The sequence below is a fragment of the Pituophis catenifer genome, unplaced genomic scaffold, assembly GCF_029215685.1.
Source record: "Pituophis catenifer annectens isolate HBS135680 unplaced genomic scaffold, rPitCat1.0.hap2 SCAF_1, whole genome shotgun sequence".
In the NCBI taxonomy this organism is placed as follows: domain Eukaryota; kingdom Metazoa; phylum Chordata; class Lepidosauria; order Squamata; family Colubridae; genus Pituophis; species Pituophis catenifer.
Genome location: NW_027256881.1, coordinates 278,953,608 through 278,975,715, shown reverse-complemented (window position 1 = coordinate 278,975,715; position 22,108 = coordinate 278,953,608). Strand labels below are relative to the sequence as shown.

The 22,108-nt window shown below is 36.7% G+C and overlaps 1 protein-coding gene and 1 long non-coding RNA gene across 3 annotated transcripts in view; one reads left to right on the top strand and one right to left on the bottom strand.

Annotated features, from left to right (window-relative positions):
* Positions 1-361: 361 nt before the first annotated feature.
* Positions 362-17,672, top strand: LOC139313076 (serine/arginine-rich splicing factor 5-like). Of its 2 annotated transcripts, none has more exons than XM_070938441.1 (8): positions 362-500; positions 1,723-1,859; positions 3,938-4,008; positions 4,893-4,985; positions 7,470-7,542; positions 14,492-14,565; positions 15,141-15,251; positions 16,205-17,672. In XM_070938441.1, exons 2-8 carry the CDS (start codon positions 1,734-1,736, stop codon positions 16,446-16,448), a joined length of 792 nt encoding a protein of 263 aa, XP_070794542.1. In that variant the 5' UTR covers positions 362-500; positions 1,723-1,733; the 3' UTR covers positions 16,449-17,672. The 2 variants fall into 2 exon arrangements, with proteins under 2 accessions (XP_070794542.1, XP_070794553.1); XM_070938452.1 differs by lacking the exon at positions 362-500 and adding an exon at positions 750-874.
* Positions 11,815-22,108, bottom strand: part of LOC139313085 (uncharacterized) — a 62,351-nt gene continuing 52,057 nt past the window's right edge. The window contains exon 3 of the long non-coding RNA XR_011600071.1: positions 11,815-11,858. This is a non-coding gene — a long non-coding RNA (uncharacterized lncRNA). The remainder of the gene's footprint in view (positions 11,859-22,108) is intronic.

Genomic DNA, 22,108 nt, shown 5'->3' with positions numbered 1-22,108 from the left:
TAGCCGGGCAATTCTGGGAGATGGAAGTCCATATATCTTAAAAGTTGCTGAGATTGAGAAACTCTGATTTAAAAACAAAACAAAACAAGGTAACCTGTTCGTTCTTCTAACAACATTTTCCACCCTCCCTCTCCCTTCCGTCCACAGACGCTTTTCCTCCGCCCCCGCCCTCCACGCGGCCCTAGTAGGTAACTTCCGCCGGTAACTCCTCCCCCAGAGGGAAAGCCTCCCTTCCACCCGGGTTTACCCGAGCTCAGAATACGCGCGCGCTGAAGTCTGGGAATCGCAGTCCGCCAGCGGGTTGGAGCTTAAAGAATCTGCGCAGGCGCCATTGCCTCGTTGCCGCTCCTCTTAAGGGAAGTAGCGCCGCCATTTTCTCTGGCGGACTGAAGTGAACGTTGCTGTTCCGCACGGGCGAAACGAGTTTCCTTAAAACGCTTTGCCATTAACGTGCGCGACGGTTTCCTTTCAGGCGGTAGAGCGGGGAGACGGAGGCGAAGGTGAGTCGGCCAGAACTTCTTGGGGGTGGGTGGGTGGGTAACGATTTTAAATGGCTCCGTAAGCGGCAGGTGGCTCTGACGCTGAAGCTGAAGCCTAACCTGGGCCGTTTCCCTTATCGGTTGTTCAGCCTGGTCTTAGCTTCCTTTTCCCCTCCCAGCAGCCTCTCCTCTCCGCCTCCGTCATTGTTGCCGTTAAGTTTCTCTTTTCTCTCCCCCCCCTCCTTTTCCTTTCTTGAGCTTCCTCGTTTCCTCCTCCGGCCGGTGTTGTTTTCCTCCAAAGTTCTGCACCCCGCATCTCCTGCCTCTCTAAACCTAAACAGATTAACGTCCACTTCTGTTGAAGAGGAGCTCTTGAGAAGGGGGCGAAGGCAGAGGTGATTTTTAATGACCTCTATTATTCTCCTCTTTTGAACCGCTTGCCTTTTCTCATGTTATAAGCGACGTCTTTCTTTCAAACCAAACCACAAACCTCTTTTATCGCTCTTTTTTTCTACAGCCTTGAGAGGTATCTCTGAAGGGGTGATGGGTTTTATGTTTTGTTTTGTTTTTTTAGTTGACTACCTGGCCTTGTAGGAATCGGCCATCCGGAGTGTGTTTGCTTAAATGGGGTTAAGGAGGATTTTGGAGCTTCACTGTTTATTTTGGAGGCGCTTACCAGAGTGATCCAAGGGTTATATGAACCTGGAAAGATGTCCATGCTATAAGTAGCAAGTGGGGTAAGAATAGAAAGCCAGAATCGTCTATTTTCATTAGAGTTAGTAGTTCGCTTGTTGGTTCATCAGGTGTGTTTTTGACAACGTCGCATCCAGGTTCCAGGAAAAAAATCCAGGGAATTTCCTGACAATTCCTGAGTCTCCGGAGAAAGGCGGCATATAAATAATAAAACTAATAAATAAATAAATTAAACAATTAATCAGTGGAACAATTTTTGCCTCCAGAAGTTGTGGATGCTCCAACACAGTTTTTAAGAAGAGATTAGACAATGGTTTGTCCAAAATGGGATAGGGCTCCTTGCCTGTGGAGGGGGGTTGGATTAGAAAATATCTAAGAAGATAACCTTCCAACTCTGTTATTCTTATATGAATTCTTACAGAAATGGGGAAAAGAAAGAAAATTCCCAAAAAACCCAACCTTGGTTTAAAATATTATTTTAAAGACCTCTGAGCTTGGATTTATTTAAGCAGCAGTTTTAACAAGAATTCCTCAACTTTATTTTTTGCAGCTTGGAATAGAATGAGTGGCTGTCGTGTCTTTGTTGGACGTTTAAGCCCACACGCTCGGGAACGAGACGTAGAGAAATTTTTTAAAGGATATGGCCGTATACGTGAGATTAATCTCAAAAATGGCTTTGGTTTTGTGGTAAGTATATTTATTCTGGTATATTTTCTGTTTTAGGCAGCTACTGGAGCAATATCATGGGGTATGATGATCATCACATGATGTGATGTACTATATATGTGTTCATTTGCTTTGATACTTGCTTTTATTTATAGTTGGTATCTGCAACATCCCCTTAGAGTATAGTCTGGGCTGTAATTTGCTCATATAAGTCTCTCATTGCAGCCTCAGCTTTTTAATTCAAGAATACAGGAACAATCAGGCTGGAAACAATACACTAATGGAATTACCAAGAAAAAACCACACCTCCACCAACACTGGCAGGCCAAGCTAATGTATATAAACAGGGAGCAACCTGACATCACTAGATGTTACCTACTGGGTAATTTAATGTCTGCAGGCAAATAATCAGATTCTGAGAGCACCAAGGACTCCACAGTTCAACCCTGAGTTACAGTTATTCTTTTTTCTCTTGTAACTATTTTTTTAATTCCAGGGCCTTCATGCCTCTCCAGTAAACCCTTTTTAAAAAATGAGAAAGGGTAGACATTAGTGCTGCACTGTTTTTCTTAGAAAATATGAACTGGAAAAGAAGTAGGAGAGTCTCCATAATTGTATTTCGTGCACAGTTTTGTTCCATAATATTGCTGTTAAAAATTGGAGATAAGCTAGAAAGAAACCCAACACACTTCTACATTTTCTCAAAAAAATAAAGAATACAATACTGATAGAAGTGCATACATGTCCCACTTTTAACTGGAGAAGAAAATTCAATAAATTGTTAGCAATGTTTTTAACAAGCAAACTCAAGTTATATAGACTTGTCTTGTCTGCTGCTAGAGACAGAAATAGCTAACTAGCCTGCACCAGTGCAGGCAACAATAAATTCTGTCTTGCTGCATATTATTGCAGCTCATCAGAGAACCAAAAGTGAATGATTAATGTTGGGAATGTCATATAATTTCTCTCATCCCTGAAAGGAGAAGAAGATGGGCAAATTGAGCAGTTGTTTATCTTTCTTCCAAGCAACAGAGAGGATCCCCTTACATTTAGCCTTCCATGTTTATAGAGGCTGCAAGTAGTTGTATCTTTAAATAACTTCTAGCTTTTGGTCACCATTTATATAAAAACCTAACATGAAAAGTCGGTTTAAATTATATTATGAAATTCTATTAAGGAATTTTATTTGAGTATTTGAAAATTTATTTCAATATTATGAAGAGGGTTTTACTGGTGAAATGTTTAGGACAATGCCAATATTTTTACAGATTTTCAAACATTCTAGTAAGAAAAATTACAGGATTTAGTAGAACCTTATAATTTAATTTCCAATCTTTTGGTGTGAAACCCTTGCATGTTCTAGATATACATATAAATAAGGTATATTTTGTTTTATTTACTTAAAATGAATAGATTTTTTTTAAAAAAAATCACTAACAACTTTTTCAGTCCAGATTTGTGGAACTGCATGTTCCATCATCTCTCACTCCTGAAGATATAGTCATATAAAAGGATAGCACAGTCTGTATCAAGCATTAGGAGCCTGTATATTTTTGTTTTTCTGAACTATATCTTATGCAGGAGACCTTACTTAGTGACTGCAAGTGGGTCAATTTGATTGCTAAGCAGAAAATCATGTAACTATGACAGTTCCTCAGTTCCCCTTTCATCGCTAAATGAAAAATCACATGACCATGACTTATGATTTTACTTCTGCCTTCTCTATTAACTTTGCTTGTCGCAAGCCCATAGCAATGCACACATATATTGGACACTGTAACACTTGTAAATGTTAAGATTGGTTGCAAAGTTTTTTTTTATAAAAAAATCTTTATTTCATTAAGTGAAGTCAATAAGCAAGGACTACCTGTAACATACTCGTACATTTATACCAATAGGGAGGAATGCTGAAAATTATGAGCATAATGTGGAGACATCTGAGTTTTCCACATCTGATACAATGCAATGGATAAAAATTATCTCAGGAATTAAAATCAGGGTTAGGCAATTTTAAATTATAGTTCCAACAATAACCAGAGCAATAGCTGATAGAACTTTTAAAAGCAAAAATATTTTGTTTCATTCTTTTGTTTTCCTAGGAATTTGAGGATCACAGAGATGCAGATGATGCAGTTTATGAATTGAATGGCAAAGAGCTGTGTAATGAAAGGTACTGTTTAATCTCAAGTCATATGACAGTGCAATTGCAAATCTGACTTTGTTTCATTCTAATATGCTTTGTGGGGTTATTGTGAGGATAGAATAAAAAGGGACAACACCATGCCAATTCATATGGGAAAAAATCCCAAATGCACAGTCAGGCAGTATGTTTACTAGGACCAATTAAATTTGCACAGAAATTATGGAGTAATATTTGAGAATTAAAAGATACTTTTAAAAACTTTTAATTTTGAAACACAAAGCCTTAAATCAGAGAATTAAGTGTCATAGGCAGGATTTCATTTGTAACAAAATTAATAAATACTCAGTTTTCTGAAGCAGCCCAAAAGCATTATTGATTTATATCAGAGATGTATGACTTCTCTGATACAGAGAACTTCAGGTCTTAGAGGTACCCACTAGAACTCCTTAAGCACAAATGGGATTCACTTGTGCAGAAGCTTGGTAAATTAAGAAACATCAGGAATGTCTTCCTAATGAATCATCTTTATTCTTTAACATAGACCGTAGAGAATCTTCTCCGCCCCCAAGTCCTCTGTGTAAACCCTGATGGAAAAGTTGGTGGGGAGTAATATGCTGTTTATGAAATTGGTTTTTCAGCTATTTCTTGGCCAATTCCTAACTAAATAAATGCTGTAGAAATGAATGCACATTGTTTAGTCATCTTATATATCCTTTTACTTTTCAGTTATAAATGTCTGAAGATCTTAATTTAGGCAGTGAGAGATTTTCTTGATTGTAATGATCTGAGTTAACAAGAATTTGCTTTTGTTCTTAAGTTTGTTCAAAATTATCACCATCATATTTGGCTGTTTAATGTATTCCTTTCCACTAGAAAAAGACTGAAATACTAAACTTATTTATTTTTAATAGGGTTACAATTGAACATGCCAGAGCCCGAAGAGGGGGTAGGGGCAGATACCCACAACGATTCAATTATTACCAGTCTTATGGGGGTGGATCTAGGTAAGAAGGAAATTTTGTTTACTGCACTGTTAGATGTGGTTTTAAAATATCTCAGTCCTTAGCTTCAGAATTGTAATATAGTTGATATTTCTAGATACATTTTAAGATACTTCTCCAGTAAGGCAATAAAATCATCTTTTTTTATTTTTGTAACTCCATGCTAATGTAATTGCAAACAATTTTGGTATATGCACTTTATTGGTTGAAGATGCTAGGTTCAAATAATTTAAACATTGAGAAGAGAGGTTACTGCTACTGCTTGTAACTGTCTGAAGCATTTACAGATTGCACATAATTGCTTCTACAAATTATTCTCAGCTTCTACTCAGTCTCGAAAGGAAAGATTTATAATTTGGGTTTCATAAAGTTTAAATTTCAATCTGTAAAGCTTGTTCTTGTATGAGCATCATTGAATAGAATGGCTATTGTAAGCTGTATTGTGCCCTGGTTGTCTATAATTTTAAGTTGCGGGGCAGTTGGACTATCGTTGAAAAATATAGCTGTAAAAGCTAGCAGTATCCTAGGGCTATCACACCTTATAGTGAAACTGAAATTTGAGATCTTAAGTAATGTTTCTTTTGAAACGTATAGGGGCTATTGAAGAATTTGTGACACATATTCGATAGTATCTTTAAAAATAACACTCATGTTTCTCAGATTCTCTGATATAAACTATTATTGGAAGTAGCTAGTACATATTCAGACCCTTGTATTGATGGTTATATAAAATATAATGAAATTTCATTTTAATGTATGCCTAGTAGTGTACATTCAAAGTGACAATAAAGTTATTCTAAGTCATATAACATTTGTATTTTTGCATTACATTCTGAGGCAAATTTCTTGCCATCCACAAGTACAAAGCATTGAGAATTTGTACTTTTGCATATTGAAATGTCCTGTTCAGCTTCTCTTTTTTTTAATGCAGTGCTATTGCTGCAGTAGGAATGATCCAAGGTCCAGGCTATAAATGAACTTTTAAAGTAGGATATGTGACTGATTTTCATGGGTATCTGGCATGGTAGTAACGTTCATGACAGATAGTGCCAGACAAGAAGAGACTACTATTTCCAATGCCTCAGCCTGCCAGTTGGGGGATTCTGAAACTTCTGTTTAAATGCTCTGAAGATCTGGATATTCTGAAAAAGGGGGCATTTAGAGGTATGCAAATTAAATTGTGTGCAACTAAATTGCCTCTTCTTTAATTCTCCCAAAAAATGTTGATTATTGCATTTGTTGTGATATGACAAAGCGATCACTTTTAAGATAGACTGAATAAACAAATGTGGAGGTTTCAATTATTCATACACTTCTCTTATAACACCTTGGGGTTTGATGGCAACAAGCCAGCTCTTGTAGTAGCAGAGCTGTTGTAATGTCAATGAAGTTGACATAGTTCCTGAGCTTACTGCAGCTTATTGAAAAGCACGTATAACCCACAACCTTATCCTCTCGGGGCTGATTTGTTCATATATATTCCTTAATTGTGCCAAAGGTATAAATTCCTTGGAAATTGTTGTATTAGGTGATACCTTTCAATATGAAAGCTTTCAGTACAGGTAGTCCTCCACTTACAACAGTTCATTTAGTGACCGTTCAAAGTTACAACAGCACTAAAAAAAGCGACATGACAGTTTTTCACATTTACCTTTGCAGCATCCCCAAGGTCACATGATCAAAATTCAGATGCATGGCAAGTGATTGATATTTATGATGGTTGCAGTGTCCTGGGATCATGTGATTAGCTTTTGTAAACTTCTGACAAGCAAAGTTAATGGGGAAGCCAGATTCACTTAACAACCATGTTACTAACGTAACAAATGCAATGATTCACTTAACAGCTGTGGCAAGAGAAGTCGTAAAATGGGGCAGACTCACATAACAAATGTTTCACTTAGCAACATAAATTTTGGGCTCATTGTGGTTGTAACTCGAGGACTACCTGTACTGAAATGTTGTACAGGTAGTCATTGACTTACAACTACAATGGAGCCCAGAATTTTGGTTGCAAGTTCTTGCAGTCATAAGTTGAGACACCATGTGACCAGACTTGATTTTATGATAGTTATAATGATTGCAAATTGAATCATGTGGTTGTAAGTAAATCATGTGATCATTAAGTACATCAAGTTTTCTGAATATGCTTTTTTTTTTTTTTTTGGCTTGCTGGAAACCAAAAAAATTTTGCTAACCGCAGTCATGTGACCATAGGACACTGCAACCAGTGGTAAATGCGAGCCAGTTGCCAATTATCCAAAATACAATCACATAACTGGGAGGTTGGCAGTCATAAGTAGTTCTGCTTGCTTTCATAATGTAAACTAATAACAACTCTGCTGTTCTTTAAATACATTATTTAAATACAGAGTAGTCATATTTTTTAGAAATTTTTTGAAGAGATAAAATCTGACAAAAGTAGAAAGTGTTTAAATTTTCTGCTGGAAATTTAGTTAAAGAGTAATGGGAAATGTTTTCCATTTGTAGTCAGTATGGTCCACCTCTTCGTACTGAACACAGACTTATAGTTGAGAATCTTTCTTCACGTGTCAGCTGGCAGGTGAGTTGGTGCTTACTTTAAATAACATTTATGTTTTTTAAAAAGGATGGGTTTTGGTTTCCTAAAATAGGTAACATAAAGCATTAGCACTTTTTTTTTTAAGTAAGAGGCTTACATTTCTTTCATTTGCATTACCAACAAGCAAACAATGCTTAGATTTAAAAAACTGCTAATTAGTGTTTCTTGGACAAATGAAATCTTCACCTCATAAGATTGTCAGGAAAAAAAGCTCTCAATGCTTAAACATCCAATATAATAAATAAAAGGCTGGTCTCATTGAGTGATAAAGCTGCAGATTGCTTCCAATTTTATATCTGGCTTCAATAGAATGAACAGAATTATTCATCTGTTTAAAAGTATTGTGTTATGTTCTAATGCAGGATGTTTCGTGCATTATATTATCTGTATTCTGAAAGGGACTTGTGACTTACAGTGAGTAGCTAATATGATTTTAAATATCCAATTTGTGCATGTATTTGGGCATAAGTATTGTCAGTGAAACAAACTGTTTGGGGTTGTTTTCAGATATTCATTTGGGAGTGAAAGTTTAGACTACAAGTTTGTTTTTCTCTAATGTGTCCTTGAGTTGGTTTATTTCTAATGGGATTGTTTTGGCCCTTAGCAATTGTTTGGAATTACTTAAAAACTTCTTTTAGCAAACCTATACCCCCTTCAACAAGTTTGGAAACAGTTATATGTTACATTTCATTTTCCCATTCAGATTTTTTAAAATAGCATTCAGGTTACTAAGCCATTCTTCTCCAACCTACTATTTCTGTATGTGCTTCTCACAGCATAAATTCTGTTGTCAGTGTATAAAAAGTACACATTTCCAGATTTTTTTAAAAAAAGAACTCTGCATTATGCTAGATTGAAAGAATAGATATTAATAGGAAGAAGTAAGAAAACTCAGTAAATTGTAAATATTATATTTTAATTTCAGTAGCGTTTAGACTTATATACCGCTTCATAGTTTTACAGCCCCCTCTAAGCGGTTTACAGAGTCAACATATTGCCCCCAAACAATCTGGGTTCTCATTTTACCGACCTTGGAAGGATGGAAGGCTGAGTCAACCTTGAGCTGGTAAGGATTGAACTCCTGGCTGTGGGCAGTTAGCCTGCAATACTGTGTTCTAACCACTATACCATCACAGCTCTTTAACCAATTCTGTTTAGATTTTATTCAAAATTTCTATAATTTTAGTCTGTATGAAGAACTATATTATGCATAAACTAATACAATGCTATTACATTTTCGACATATCGTCATATGGCCATCATTTTTATTGAACTTCATCTTAGTCCTTTTTGCATAAGTGTACAAAAATGATTGAGACATCAATCAAATTTCTACACTGCCAGTCTCACTTAAATGACTCTTGGTGGTTTACAATAAAAATTCTGCCTTGAAACATTTTGAGTGCTCTTATTTTTCACTATAAATTTCAGTATCTGTTCTTTAAATAGGGCTTTCCATCATCTCAAAGAATGAAGAACAAATAAAAAGTTGGAAGTAAACTAAACCCTTAGTTTAACAGACTAATGGGCAAAAAGAGGTATCTATTAAAATAAAATCTATTAAATCCATTGGGATTTTATACATATATAAAGTGGCAGATATATCAACTGAGTTTCCCTTGATTCATCTGAAATTTACTAAACCAACATGTTACATCAAGATTTATTATAATTGCGCAAATATGAACTGGAGAGCTGTCAAGAGACTGATTTTAGCAGTTTAATATATTGCATAATAATTTTAGGTCAACATAGAGATAGGGTCATAGCAGTTGGAGGAGAACAGATGTATTGATTGAGTATCATAACATGCTACACTTGCTCTAATATGAGAAATTCACATGGGAGAAACCAGGAAGATTGGAACTTTGATTATTTCGGGGAGCAAACTGTCCAAAAATAAAAACATTTTGTTTAATTGGTGTATCTCTAATCTTCCAGGTTTGCAATATCATCTCTTCTGACATGTCAAATCTTATGACATGAATATAAAACTTGTTTTACACAGATTACATTCAGCAATATAGCCCTCTTATAATTCAGGGAAAAGTGAGTAAAGTAGTTTGAAAAAAGTTACCTTGTATCTTTTATGAGTGTTACAACATGTTACAACAAGCACATAATCTGCAGCCCCTGCCAAAATGATTCACAGGCTAACAGACCTGATGTAGAAGAAATAAAATATCTGAAGAGAAAAATGGCTTAGAATTGAAATATGTAATGTTCTTTTTATAAAAACCCAGGTGGAAAGAACTCTGATAAGGAGGCTTCCAGCAGGAATATTTTAAAATATTAGAATGCTGCTTAATCACACCTACTTAGCTCAGCATTTGAGTTCCAGTATGCATCCATACTAGTATGTATATAAATAATGAAGCTAACAGCTCTTAATTTATGTCATCACAGCATCTGAGATTCAGCATTCTATGACTTGTAACATTTAACTACAAGAGGCGTCCTTCCATTATTTTAGTCCTGAAGAAAGCCTCTTTGTTCCTCCCATTTAGTCACCTGTCAACTACCAGATTCAATTACCTATTGATACTACTTAGCATAGGAGGCACAGTGGCCTGGTGGTTAAGATGCTTGTCGAACAGAAGGTTGGCAGTTCAAGACTCAAGTACTGCATTATTTATTTATTTATTAAACTTGGGGTTAATGAGGTGAGCGCCTGTTCCTGCCCCAGCTCCTGCCCACCTTACAGTGCGAAACCATGCAAATGCAAGCAGATAAATAGGTATTACTTTGATGAGAAGGTAACAGTATTCCATTGCCTCACTGTATAGTCATGCTGGCCACATGACCAGAAACGTCTTTGAACACAGGCCCCCTCAGCTAAAAAACGGGGCCAAGTACCACCCCCTAGAGCATGGGTCCTCAAACTATGGCCCGCGGGCCGCATGTGGCCTGCCAAAGCCATTAATCTGGCTCATGCAGAACCACGAGGCTGCCCCATCCACATCACCCCACCCACCCTTGGGCCGAGCGCAGGAGTTACCTTGCAAGCCCCACAGGTTGGAACTGAAAGGTAAGGTCAACAATTTTGGCCTGCAGAGACGTTCTGGAGGCAGGGGAGATGAAAAACGGGGTGGACAGACACCCCAGGAGGCCAAAAAATGGGGGGAAAGTGGCCTGTTTTTCACCAAAAAACAGGCCATTTTTGCCTGTTTTTGGCTCCTGCAGAATGCTGCTGGAGGCGGGGGAGATGAAAAACAGCACACAGACGCCCCAGGAGGCCAGGGGTGGGTTCTACTTACCTCTGCAATGGGAGTGTGTGTGCAGAAGCTTCTGCGCATGCGCAGATCGTTCACAATGACATCCAGGTGGGTGGGCGGAGCCTCCCACCGCAGTTACTACCGGTTCACAAAGACCGACCGGGAGCAACCCACCACTGCAGGAGGCCAAACAAAATGGGCGAAAACTGCCTGTTTTTCGCTTCCCCGCCTCCAGAAGATAGAGAGAGAGAGAGAGAGAGAAGAGAGATTTATATGCCGTCTTGAGTTTTCGGAGAGGGGCGGCGTATAAATTGAATTAATTAAATTAAATTAAATTTCTCAAGCTCCTTGGGGCTGAGAAGAATTGCTGCAAAACTTGAGTTTTCTGAAGTGGACCACTAGACTCCTAAACAATTGAAAAAATGATCTAGTAAAAAGAAAAGTCAACCAAAAGAGCAACATGCAAACAAAAGCAAATAAAATAACCTCCAGGAGCAAAACAAATTAAAGTTTAATTTGTGTGCATTGTTTAATGGACTGTTAAATTGGCCACGCCCACCTAGTCACATGACCTAGTCACGCCCACCCAGCCAGTCCAGCCCTCCAACAGTCTGAGGGACCGTGAATTGGCCCCATTTAAAAAGTTTGAGGACCCCTGCCCTAGAGTCAGACACAACTGGATAGAGGAAATCTTTACGTTTACTACTTGGCATGTTGTCTTTTTGACATTTTAACCAGAGAAAAATAGTTTCACAATTGATTTTCTGAAATGTATGCATGTTTTGTTTGCTATTCCTGGCATGATGGTCTCTAAATGCCTTTCTGTGTATTTTTTTTGTGAAAGCAGGAAAACATAAGATAGATAAACCTTGGGCAAACCCACTAGATTATTTATGACAACCATATTTACAACCATATTCTGGCAGTTTTCTTCAGTCACATCTAGTATGATTCCTCTGGGACTTTGTGTGTGTGTGTATTTAAATGTGTATATACAAACACACACAGAAAGCACATGTGTATGTATTTATTTATTATGAGCCAGTATTCATATCTTTAAAAATCCTATTAGTTCTTGGTTACCTGTGGAGAGAAAAATTGTATGAAACAATTAATGTGAGTTTTCATTGGGCAACATCAAACACTGTATACTTCTGCTGAAATGCATGCAAAACCACAACAATCACTTTGTCAGGTTAAGTGTATGCCATCCTCCCCATTTGTGAGTGATCCATGCGTTACAGCTAATTATAGATGGGATCCATGTGGTTCTTCTTTGTAAACAACTTCTAAAAATTTCCTTGCTTTTAAACTATAAAGTGATTTTCTGTTCAAATCTATTTTGCTTCCATGATACAAGCAGCTAATTATTTTGAAGGAAGGTATTAAAAGTTTTGATTTAGATGAGATTATCAATTGTATAAGAAACACTAAGTTATGGCAGATATTATTTACTTGACTTCAGTTAGTGCTCAGTGTTCATACTGTGCTTGAAAAAAAGTAGACGTTTTAACCTGATAAATGTTAGTCTCTGCCTGCTACTGGCAGAAAGAAAACATATTTATCATAATGCATCCATCCCCATTTCTTAATTAGCTTGTTTGCCTAGCTTAATTTCCTTTGAAACAGGAGAGACTGAATAGCAACCACCTACTTTTCTATTTTCCTAATTAAAACGTAACAGAATATAGTATGAGATTGTCATAAGATACACTTTGTAAAATCTCAGGAATTATAATTGGAAGAGGAAAATCCTGGGGTAACTCTTAACACAAGCTAAGTTTCATAGTCCTTTGAAATCACTTTCCCTCCTGTTTAATTTGAGTGGGAGGGCTATTTAATTAACTTGAGCCTTACTAACAGAAGTCATCAATCATGCCTGAGGCAAGGCTTTACTTAAGTTCACAAATTCAATAAAATGTTGTGAATTTAGCTAGCATATAAAGGATTCTAACTTTTAAGTTAGAATTTTAAGATGTTAGGTTTAAAGGTATTAGTTTCCCACTGATATATGCTTTTAAAATCCAGATGCTAGTAACTCCTAAAGTACATATATACAACTTATTTTCCTACCCCCCTTTAAAATTTTTCCACTAATCTAGGATGAGAAAAATAAAAATACTTTTTAAATAAAAGTGTTAATATAGTTATTTCAATCTTCCTTCTAATTTCTAAAGAAAAATAATTGAATGTCTTGTGACGTTGAAATATGTAGAGCTAATTTAACATTAACCTTAATTAAATTTCACACCAGGTAATTAAATTTGAAATATGATATAATCAGATTCATAGATAAATGAGTGTCTTATTTCATAGTTAATGAATTAAAAATTGTGCAAGGGTTGTTTAAATACACCTTTTACTGTGATTTGAATTACTGTTACTATCATACTGCATTATGTGTTGTAAGTTTTATATTGAGAGGATTCATTCAAGTGTATACTAATTACTCCTATCTTGATTTCAAAGTTCTTCTATTGTTAAAAAACTCACTATCATGGAGAATTTTGACTGGCGTACTCAGTATGCTATAATTGAATCCTGCTTTGAAAGAATGTCTGCTTTGTTTTGTGTTAGGATGAAGGCTCAGGTGATTGAACTGTTAGATTCACATGCTAGTTTGTAAAATCTGAGCAGAACTTTATTAAACACTATATAACTTGAGGTATCCTGTAATCTAGTTCAACTTTAGGCTTTTTGTTTGTATATTTTTTTTCACAAATATACTCTAACCAAGTTCATTTTGAACCTCTTTTAACAGCCTTGCTTTGGGTTAGCCCTCGTTTCTCTTGTGTGGAGGAGAAAGAACCCAAGAGGTTGGGGTTCCTAGTGGCTGAATTTCTAGGGCTTGGCCTGTTCTGAGTTTTCCCTTTGGTACCCATGACACAGCTATCATGGCGATGTAGACCCTGGTTGGCTCACAGCTCGATTGGCTAGCACAGGTCAACCTCAGGTTCTAGAGCCACTTCCGGAGACTTTCCAATGCTTTCAGGGTCTTTGGTATCTTCCCTGAAGCACATTGCTATGCTCCATTCCTCTGCCCCTCCCATGTAAGGGAGTTCCTCTTGAACTGCTAGGCTTATTGGACAAGCGACTGTTTGCTTAAGGGTACCTGCTTATATCATCTGACCACTTGTGGTATGTTATGGTAAGTAGCCTCTGGCTATAAAATGTCAGCTATTATTGGGACATTTTGTAAAAATTAAGAAATAATGCATAAAGGACTTTTTAAAAAAGTAACTTAGTTACATAGCATTGCAAAATAAACACCGTCTCAAATACATTAAATGCAAGTCTCTGTTAAAATAACACTAAGGTTGTGGCACGGACTGACAAAAGCCATAAAAAATTTAATACTATCTTTTGACAGGTTGTGACAGAATCTTAGCATTAACTTAATAAAGACATTTGTGTTTAATTTTTATAGATTGGGACATAGTATGTTTCTAGGCAAACCTTGAATATACAAGTGAACTGAGATTTCAGGCAATCAAATGCTTGCATTTAATAACACCATGCATATGTTCATAGTTAAAATACATGTTATATATACTTTAGGCATTATAGAAGGTATATCTTAACTATACAAATTAGTTTAATTTTTCTCATAGTTATAGCATATGATGTTTTGCTATATAGTTTGTTAACTATTAACTCCTGTTTAACAATGCATCTTGAATCTTATTTCCTAACCTGCACTATCACTCTTACTGCAGGATTTGAAAGACTTCATGAGGAAAGCTGGGGAAGTTACTTTTGTGGATGCTCACAGAAACAATCCAAATGAAGGGCAAGTTGAAATTTTGCATCTACTGAGGCTGGGCGGGCTTTAAACACCAGCCCTTCCACCATGCTGTTTAACAGACATCTTTGTTCCAGAATATAACTGAAAATGCTATTAAAATCAGATTCCAGAATCAGCACAGACTTATTCAGATCAGAACTCCATCCTGTCTATTGGGATCATGGAATTTTTCTGAATGTTATTAACTAGAAAACCCAAAAATCTGTTAACTGTTTTTATTATATATAGAATCAGTCAGAAACAACTGAGAGAAACAACTCCTTTTCATCTGTTTAAAAATTGTTTCCACACAATCATTTGCTAGAAACAGAAAAATTTCCATGGAGAAGTTCTAAAGAACATATAGAGAAAATATTTCACATCTCTCTTATGATCTGAAATTGTAACAACTTTAGGTATAGGTATTGAAGATACTGTAATATTGACATTTGGTTATAATTTTTGGGAGAAACTAAGATAACCAGTAATGTATTTATAATTCTATGAAAGAAGAAATGTAATATACCATACTTTTATCACCACTAATAATTTTTATTGTAATTTTGCTAATGAATCAACAGAGTGGTAGAGTTTGCATCATCCAGTGACATGAAGAGTGCAATGGATAAATTGGATGGCAGTGAATTGAATGGACGTAGAATTAAACTAATTGAAGATCGCAAAAGGCGCAGGTATTTTGTTAGATAAAATATAATATGAATAGCAATAAAATAATTTGGAATATTTATATGATAATTCAGGGAATGTTGCAGCAGCAGCATTGTATCCCCAAAATTTTCTGTCAAAGCATAAATTTTCTGTCATTTGGTATTAGTAGCAGATTTTGTACAAATTCTCTAGAGGCTCCATTTCACACTTCAGGTAACATCATTTGTACATTGTTGGCTAAGTCAAGTATGGCAGAACCTACAAGAAAGAGTGATATCAGACATAAATAGTTAAAGCATTGTTCAAAAACTTAGGAAAGAAAATAACCCATAATATAAATGAAAGCAACTGAATTTGCTGCTGCTCCAATCATTTGTGATCCACCCAGAGTAAATTAAAATATTTGCATTGGCTGTCCATTTTAAATAAACACACTATGCCAAGATTTAAAGGAAGGAAACCTTTCCTTCTTTCCCTCTTAAATTGTGGAATTTCTACTTGATTTTCTTACTAGGTCGGGGTTGCATATAGACTTACTAGATAGAGCAATTACTGCTAATGGATAAATGAATGGATTTACTGAATTATGCTAAGGTTGCAGAACAAAGCATTTCAAAATTATTTTTATTTTAAATACTGGTGCTTGTACTCTATGCTGAAATTGAAATCCAAATGCGTAATTCTTGGGAAATAGAATAGGAAAGAGACATTGGCTATGAACTGAGGAGCATATTCTTGGTGCTTCAAGAAGCAGTAAGTCTAGTGAACTTGAAAGAGAAACTTGCATTTTCAGGATTTGCTGTAAATGCTGGAAAGAGATAAACTGTAAAGAAAGTTCTTTAAAGGCTAAGATTTTCAGACTTCTATGTGATATGCATTCTATGATAGACATGCAAAATTGCATGCAAACGTATTTGGTGAATATGAATTATAGAGTGTCACACACAATGAAAACTAATGGCTGAATATTTATTAGGAGCCGGTCTCGTTCTCGAAGTTATTCAAGGTCTCGCAGCAAGTCAAGATCTGCAAGATCCTCTAAGTCAACCAGCAAGTCTCGTTCTAAAAGCCGCACCCCGGAAAAAAGGGGCTCTCGAAGCCGTACACCTGAAAGAAAAAGCTCTGAAAAAAACCACTCTGGCACGCAGAATTCCTCTCCATCTCCTCCGCCAAAAAAGAGGTCTCGCTCCAGGTCAAGTTCTGCTGAAAGCTGTACTTAAAAGATATTTTGAAAAATGTATAAATGTTTAATTTCCAAATCAAATTTTCTACAAGCTTAAATAAGTTGTGGATGGGGGTGTTCTCAAATGAGCACAGACATCTGAAGAGCGCACGTAGGTAGGTAAATTGTAAACAGTAAAAACAAAAACCAATAAATTGGCAAATTATAATTACTCAAATGTACTATGCACTGTGTTGAGGCCTTGCTGAATAAAGTAGGACACATTGGGAGAGTTTTCCTCATTGGTATATTCAATGAATTTAAGACCTAGACTGTGGTGTTGCTTTTCAGAATCCTTTGTGCTTTGCACATAGATTGTTTTGTACTTAGCAACCAATAAGCCACCAAGTTAACTACTAATGTGAAATTTGAAGGTGGACATAGCAGCTCTGTTTAATAGTGCACAGAAAAGTATGTTGATCTTGAATGATTAGTTGCTTATACCACACTAATATTTATATATCAAAATAGCAAATCTCAGAAATGTTTAATGTTACCAGGTTAAGTTGCGATACATTTTGGAATGCTAGTTTAAGTTAGTTCTTGGTTGAGAAGCGTGTTTCCACTTTGAGTTTGGTCTGGACTGGTAATAAATTTTTCATATAATTACAAGTAGAAAGAAATCTTCAATGCAGCAGTTCAGGAAAATATTTAATCCATTTTATGAGAATGCTGTCATTTTGTAGAAGATGCCCTTAAAAATTTAAAGACATGCCCCTCTTACTGAAGCTCCAAGTTTTTATTTTAATAGCATACAAAGAGTATTGTTCTATATGGCTTCCAATACAAAAGAGTAATTGTTAGAGGTACATGAAGTATTGGAAGCAGTAAATTGTCAAATATAATGGAAGATAATATTCAGTTGTCAAGGTAAGTAAAAGCTTAATGTATTGTGATTTTATGAATGCTAAATTGTGAAATGGCATTTTTCTTAGTTCTACAAAACATGATTTAGCTTTTGTTAATAGCTAGTACTTTGCTAATCCTTAGCTTTGAGATCAACTAAATTATCTGGCTTCCATGTAGTTAAAATGAGGGAATCCATTTGAAATATTTGTAAGCAACCATAAAAATGTTAAATGTACCAATGTGCTATAGTATATAAAATACATCTCCCCTATATCTCCCATGCTTTCTGCAGCTTTGGCGGTCTTTGTGTTGCTCATTTAAACTACATTGGTAAACTTTTCTTTGTTAACAGTTTTTGTTTCCAATAAAATTGATAAACAAAGAAATCCTAATTTGTCAGTCATTGTTCAACATGGATACAAAACTGGGTGATAGAGACAGAGACATTTATTATGCAAATTTATTTAAGTGTAATGTAAATAAAGCACTTGGACAATTGTAGTCATTCTGCATCTTCAGGTCTACAGTTTTTTTTTTAAAACAGTAACCTTTTTTTTGCCAGAGATATCCTGAAGCCACCATCAAATCACAGACTTTATTTATTAAATCTAGAGATTACCCATCTCACAGAACAATCATATACTTATCCCCAGTTGGAATCATGATAATTTACAAAACAATAGTTCTCTTTCAGCTAAAACATTAAAGTTATATTATTATTCTAGTTGCTTTCTTCTATTCTTCTCCAGCTGCTCACTTTTAAATGTGACCCAACATCCTGCAGCCAGTTTCCTCTTGTGTTGTGTTCTTCTTTTTCTCCCATATGTTCTTCCAGTCCTATTCAGTTTCTGCTGTTGGTGGCTGTGCAGTTACTGTGTTACTGCAGATGGGGATACATCTTGGGTGGTTCTTTGGAGGACAGGTTAGTTATTTTCTTGGCTCTGCTTCTCCTTAGCCTGGTAGTGTGTATTGTGAACCTTTATTTAGCAGTTTCTAGGGCAAATGGAATCAGGCCCTTTTATTTTTTAGTAATTCCACCAGCTGACTAACCTCTGTCAGAGTTGTCTTGATTTTTACTCTCTTCATTTCCCGGGGATGAGGTAGGTATGCTTATTTTTCTTGATTATGAGGCCTAGTATTTCCAGGTTCACAACAGTTGTAGTGGCGTAGTGGTTAGAATGCAGTATTGCAAACTAATTCTGCCGACTTCCAGCAGTTCAATCCTGACCAGCTCAAGGTTGACTCAGCTTTCCATCCTTCTGAGGTCAGTAAAATGAGGACCCAGATTGTTCGGGCCAATAGGCTGACTGTAAACTGCTTAGCGAGGGCTGTAACGCAGTATGAAACAGTATGTAAGTCTTAAGTGCTATTGCTTTGGCTATGAGGGCTCTAATGGCATCTTCTAGTATGGTACTTCTCCACTGAGCTTCAGTAACCAGTCTCAAATGACTAGGGCTAGTTTATTTCCTATCAGCTGCAGTGCTCTGCAATGGAGGGAGTAGCAGTGACATCCCAGGTTCAAGTGTTGGCTGCACATCCACTTATTCTTCCAGGTCGTCTTTGAGTCTGGGATATAATGTGTGGTTCTCTCTCAAGCTGTGAGAGAAGCTAATTCTTTACTATCTTGAAGCATTGTTTAACTAGCTGTTTCCTGTCCATCTGTAGTTACCTCAGATGTTTCATATATTTTCTCTCATTAGGTCTACTGTTGTAATAGCATTCTATCAATTCCAGGTTCTCTTGTCCATGTATGGTTTGTTGCAGCTCCCCACTTATCAGATTATCTGGGTTCCCAGACATCTGATGCAGATCTTGTTAATTTGGGTGACATGTGAGCCAGCATGACTTTCCTAGTTCATATCACACTCATATTTGAGGTAGGCAGATGAAGCCCAAGGATCTCTATTGGTAAGGTAGGTACCAGTGGGATTTGAACTCGGCTCCCACATCAAAGGCAGCATTCTAATCACTACATATGCAGTCGTATATATGTATAACTTCATGCATATACAGGAGGATGGATGGATCCCCAACGTACTTCACTTGACATTTCCATGGAACTGCATGTACCATTCTCCTAGTTTAAAGACAGCCTTCTAGAACTCCAGTCACTTTTGGTTTCTACCATTCTAAGTACCATTCTAAATGGTTGCTTACCATTTGTTTATAAAAGACTAAAATGCACCAATCCCACCATAGGTCACTGAAGGACTCTTCTTTCAAATTCCCTGTTGAATAAGCTATGCATTTATTCATATGCTTTTTTGTATTTGTTTAAGCATTTTAGAATTGATAAAAGGATAAATCTTCATCCGAGTACCCATAGACATTCTGAACTTCAAAAATATCACGAGGGATTTAATTTTGCCTTTGAGAAAGTTATGCTCTTCTTTCACTCAGCAAGATTTCTCTTTTTTTAGGCTTAAGTTACACTTTTATTTCGATTAGACTATTTTTGCTAACATGCCTGTTGCAGAAGCTGACTGGTTTAGATCTCGCCACATCCCTTTGAAAAAATCACAGGGAGAAAATCCTTGAACAAGCATGAGGATCTGAGTTTTGGATATATGCTTATGGATGACTCCAGAGGGAACTTTCTTGTGCTTCGCTGTCATCATTGCTTTGTGTTCACATGGGAATAAATGGAGAATATGATGAAAGTGCAGAAAAAAGTCTGCATCAGTAGCCTGATCAAAAACTAGGTTCTTAAAAGGCAAATGTGATCCCATTGCCTGCCTCCTTTCTTGAACTTGAGTTATTTCTTCTAGACCAGGCGTGTCAAACTCGCATCATGGCGTCACTTGATGTATTGGGACTTTTTTTTCCTTTGCTAAACCGGGCATGGGCAAGGCCAGCATGTGACGCATCCGGTCCACGGGCTGTGAGTTTGACACCCCTGTTCTAGACTGCTAAATATTATTTTGTTCTTTTCGGTTCTTAGAAAAAGCAGGAAAGGTTCTGTTTGGTAGTATTTCCCACAACACACAACTGTTCACCTTTAACTTTTTTTGCTCTGCATTGTTCCTCTTGCTGGCCAATAGTCAATAGCCAGAGTCTCCTATTACTTTCTGCCTATATCACCTGCCTTGAGAAGCACTGTGTAGAAAAGGTATGTTCATCTATCGCCAGCTGGTTTTGTCTCACAAAACTAAACTCGGATCTGTCGCAAATTCCTATGCAGTTGGAGACTTCCTCACTTCCCATTTATAAGCCTATTCAATCACTAGACGTGTCCCTGCATCTATTTCTTACCTGACCTGTTGGTAGTGAAATGAGTCTGTTTTTAAGAGACAAAACCCTCCCTCCTACATATATAGATAGGCCTTGTTTAACAACTACCTGTTGAGCACTCAAATGACAAATGGTACAAATAGTCTTTGTATTTATATCAGCATCCCCATAGTCACTTGATCATGCTCCAGGCACTCAGCACATGGCTTGCAATTACAACATTGCAGTGTTCCACGGATCATCATTTACCTGCTTCTTTGCTGGCTTCCTATAAGCAAGAACAGGGAAGTTGGCAGGAGGTCCCAGTTGGTGGCCATGCGACATCCTCATTTAACAATCCAGTGATTCGCTTAATGACGGTGAGCAGAAGTGCTGGAATTTCTGTTGGTCAGTGGTCCAAGACATTGTACTTTTCAACTGCATTGCTTAGCGACAGAAATTCTGGTCCCAATTACATTATTGAGTGAAGACTAATGTTGTTTAAGGCAGAATCAAGGCCTTTTGGTCTTTATGCATTTTTTAATAAACAGCATTTATTTCAAATACAATGAATTTCTCTTAGCATTCATTACCAATTGAGCTAATCCCATATGCTGTCTCCAAGAAAACTATGATTTCTTCTTTTTTTAGAAAATGGGAAGTGCTGCTATTGAATTATTTACTATTCTTTCAGAACTCGACATATATTCAGGAGTAAATCCTCTAACAGGGTTTGCTGATGAATTAAAACCCAGTCTAGCATCTTCTATATATGTGAAGAATGCCCTTCTTTGACTAAAGGGTTGTATTAGCAGCCCACTATCAGGCCTTGAAGCCACTTGAGACCGGGAGGCAAAAATGGCAGGTGAGCACATGTGCGCGCATCCCCACTTGCACAAGAAGTGGGAGAGCGTATGCATGTGCACTCCCATTTCTACAAGCAACTTTTCTCACACAAATGGAGCTGTGCGCATGTTCTTGCTTGCCTGCCACTTTTCCTCCTGCCACCGGGCTGCAAAACCAGAAAGGTTGGGGAACTCTGTATTAGACTATAGATCCCATCATTTTTAGCTATGGTTGATGGGCACTATAAATATTTTGGAATATACCAGAGAGAAAGAATGATAAAAGTAGATAATTCCTGTTCATATCAACTTGTCTATCCTGGCTTTTCTAAAAGTAAAACCTGTTTAGGTCTTTAGCCATCAGCCCTACTGCCCTGCTTACATACACAAATAAAACTCAAAAGTCAACACACAGATGATGTGCTATATTTTTTTATAAACAATTGTTCTTGAAGACATTAGTTTGACTTCCTGGACAAAAATTTGGAAACAAGTTGCTAACTGCAATGATAAATGTTCTAGTCTGGTGTAAAGATTAAATAACTGATTCAAAGTAAAACCAGGCATAAGGACAGGGAGAAAAATCTTACCTTGGGAAAAAGACTGCCATGAAGATTATTATCTCTGGACATTTTTCCATAAAACATCTTGGAAAGAAAATAACATTTCCTTTCCCTAATAAATTGCCCAATAAATTCTTAATTAGCATATTTTTTCTTAAACCAAAATTAGAATAGGGATGTGTTAAAAATTG

Coding starts and splice junctions, on each gene's coding strand:
- LOC139313076 (XM_070938441.1), top strand. CDS start 1,734: ATGAGTGGCTGTCGTGTCTTTGTTGGACGTTTAAGCCCACACGCTCGG. Junction 7,543..14,491: donor CTTCACGTGTCAGCTGGCAG/GTGAGTTGGTGC, acceptor CTCTTACTGCAG/GATTTGAAAGACTTCATGAG. Junction 14,566..15,140: donor AGAAACAATCCAAATGAAGG/GCAAGTTGAAAT, acceptor ATGAATCAACAG/AGTGGTAGAGTTTGCATCAT.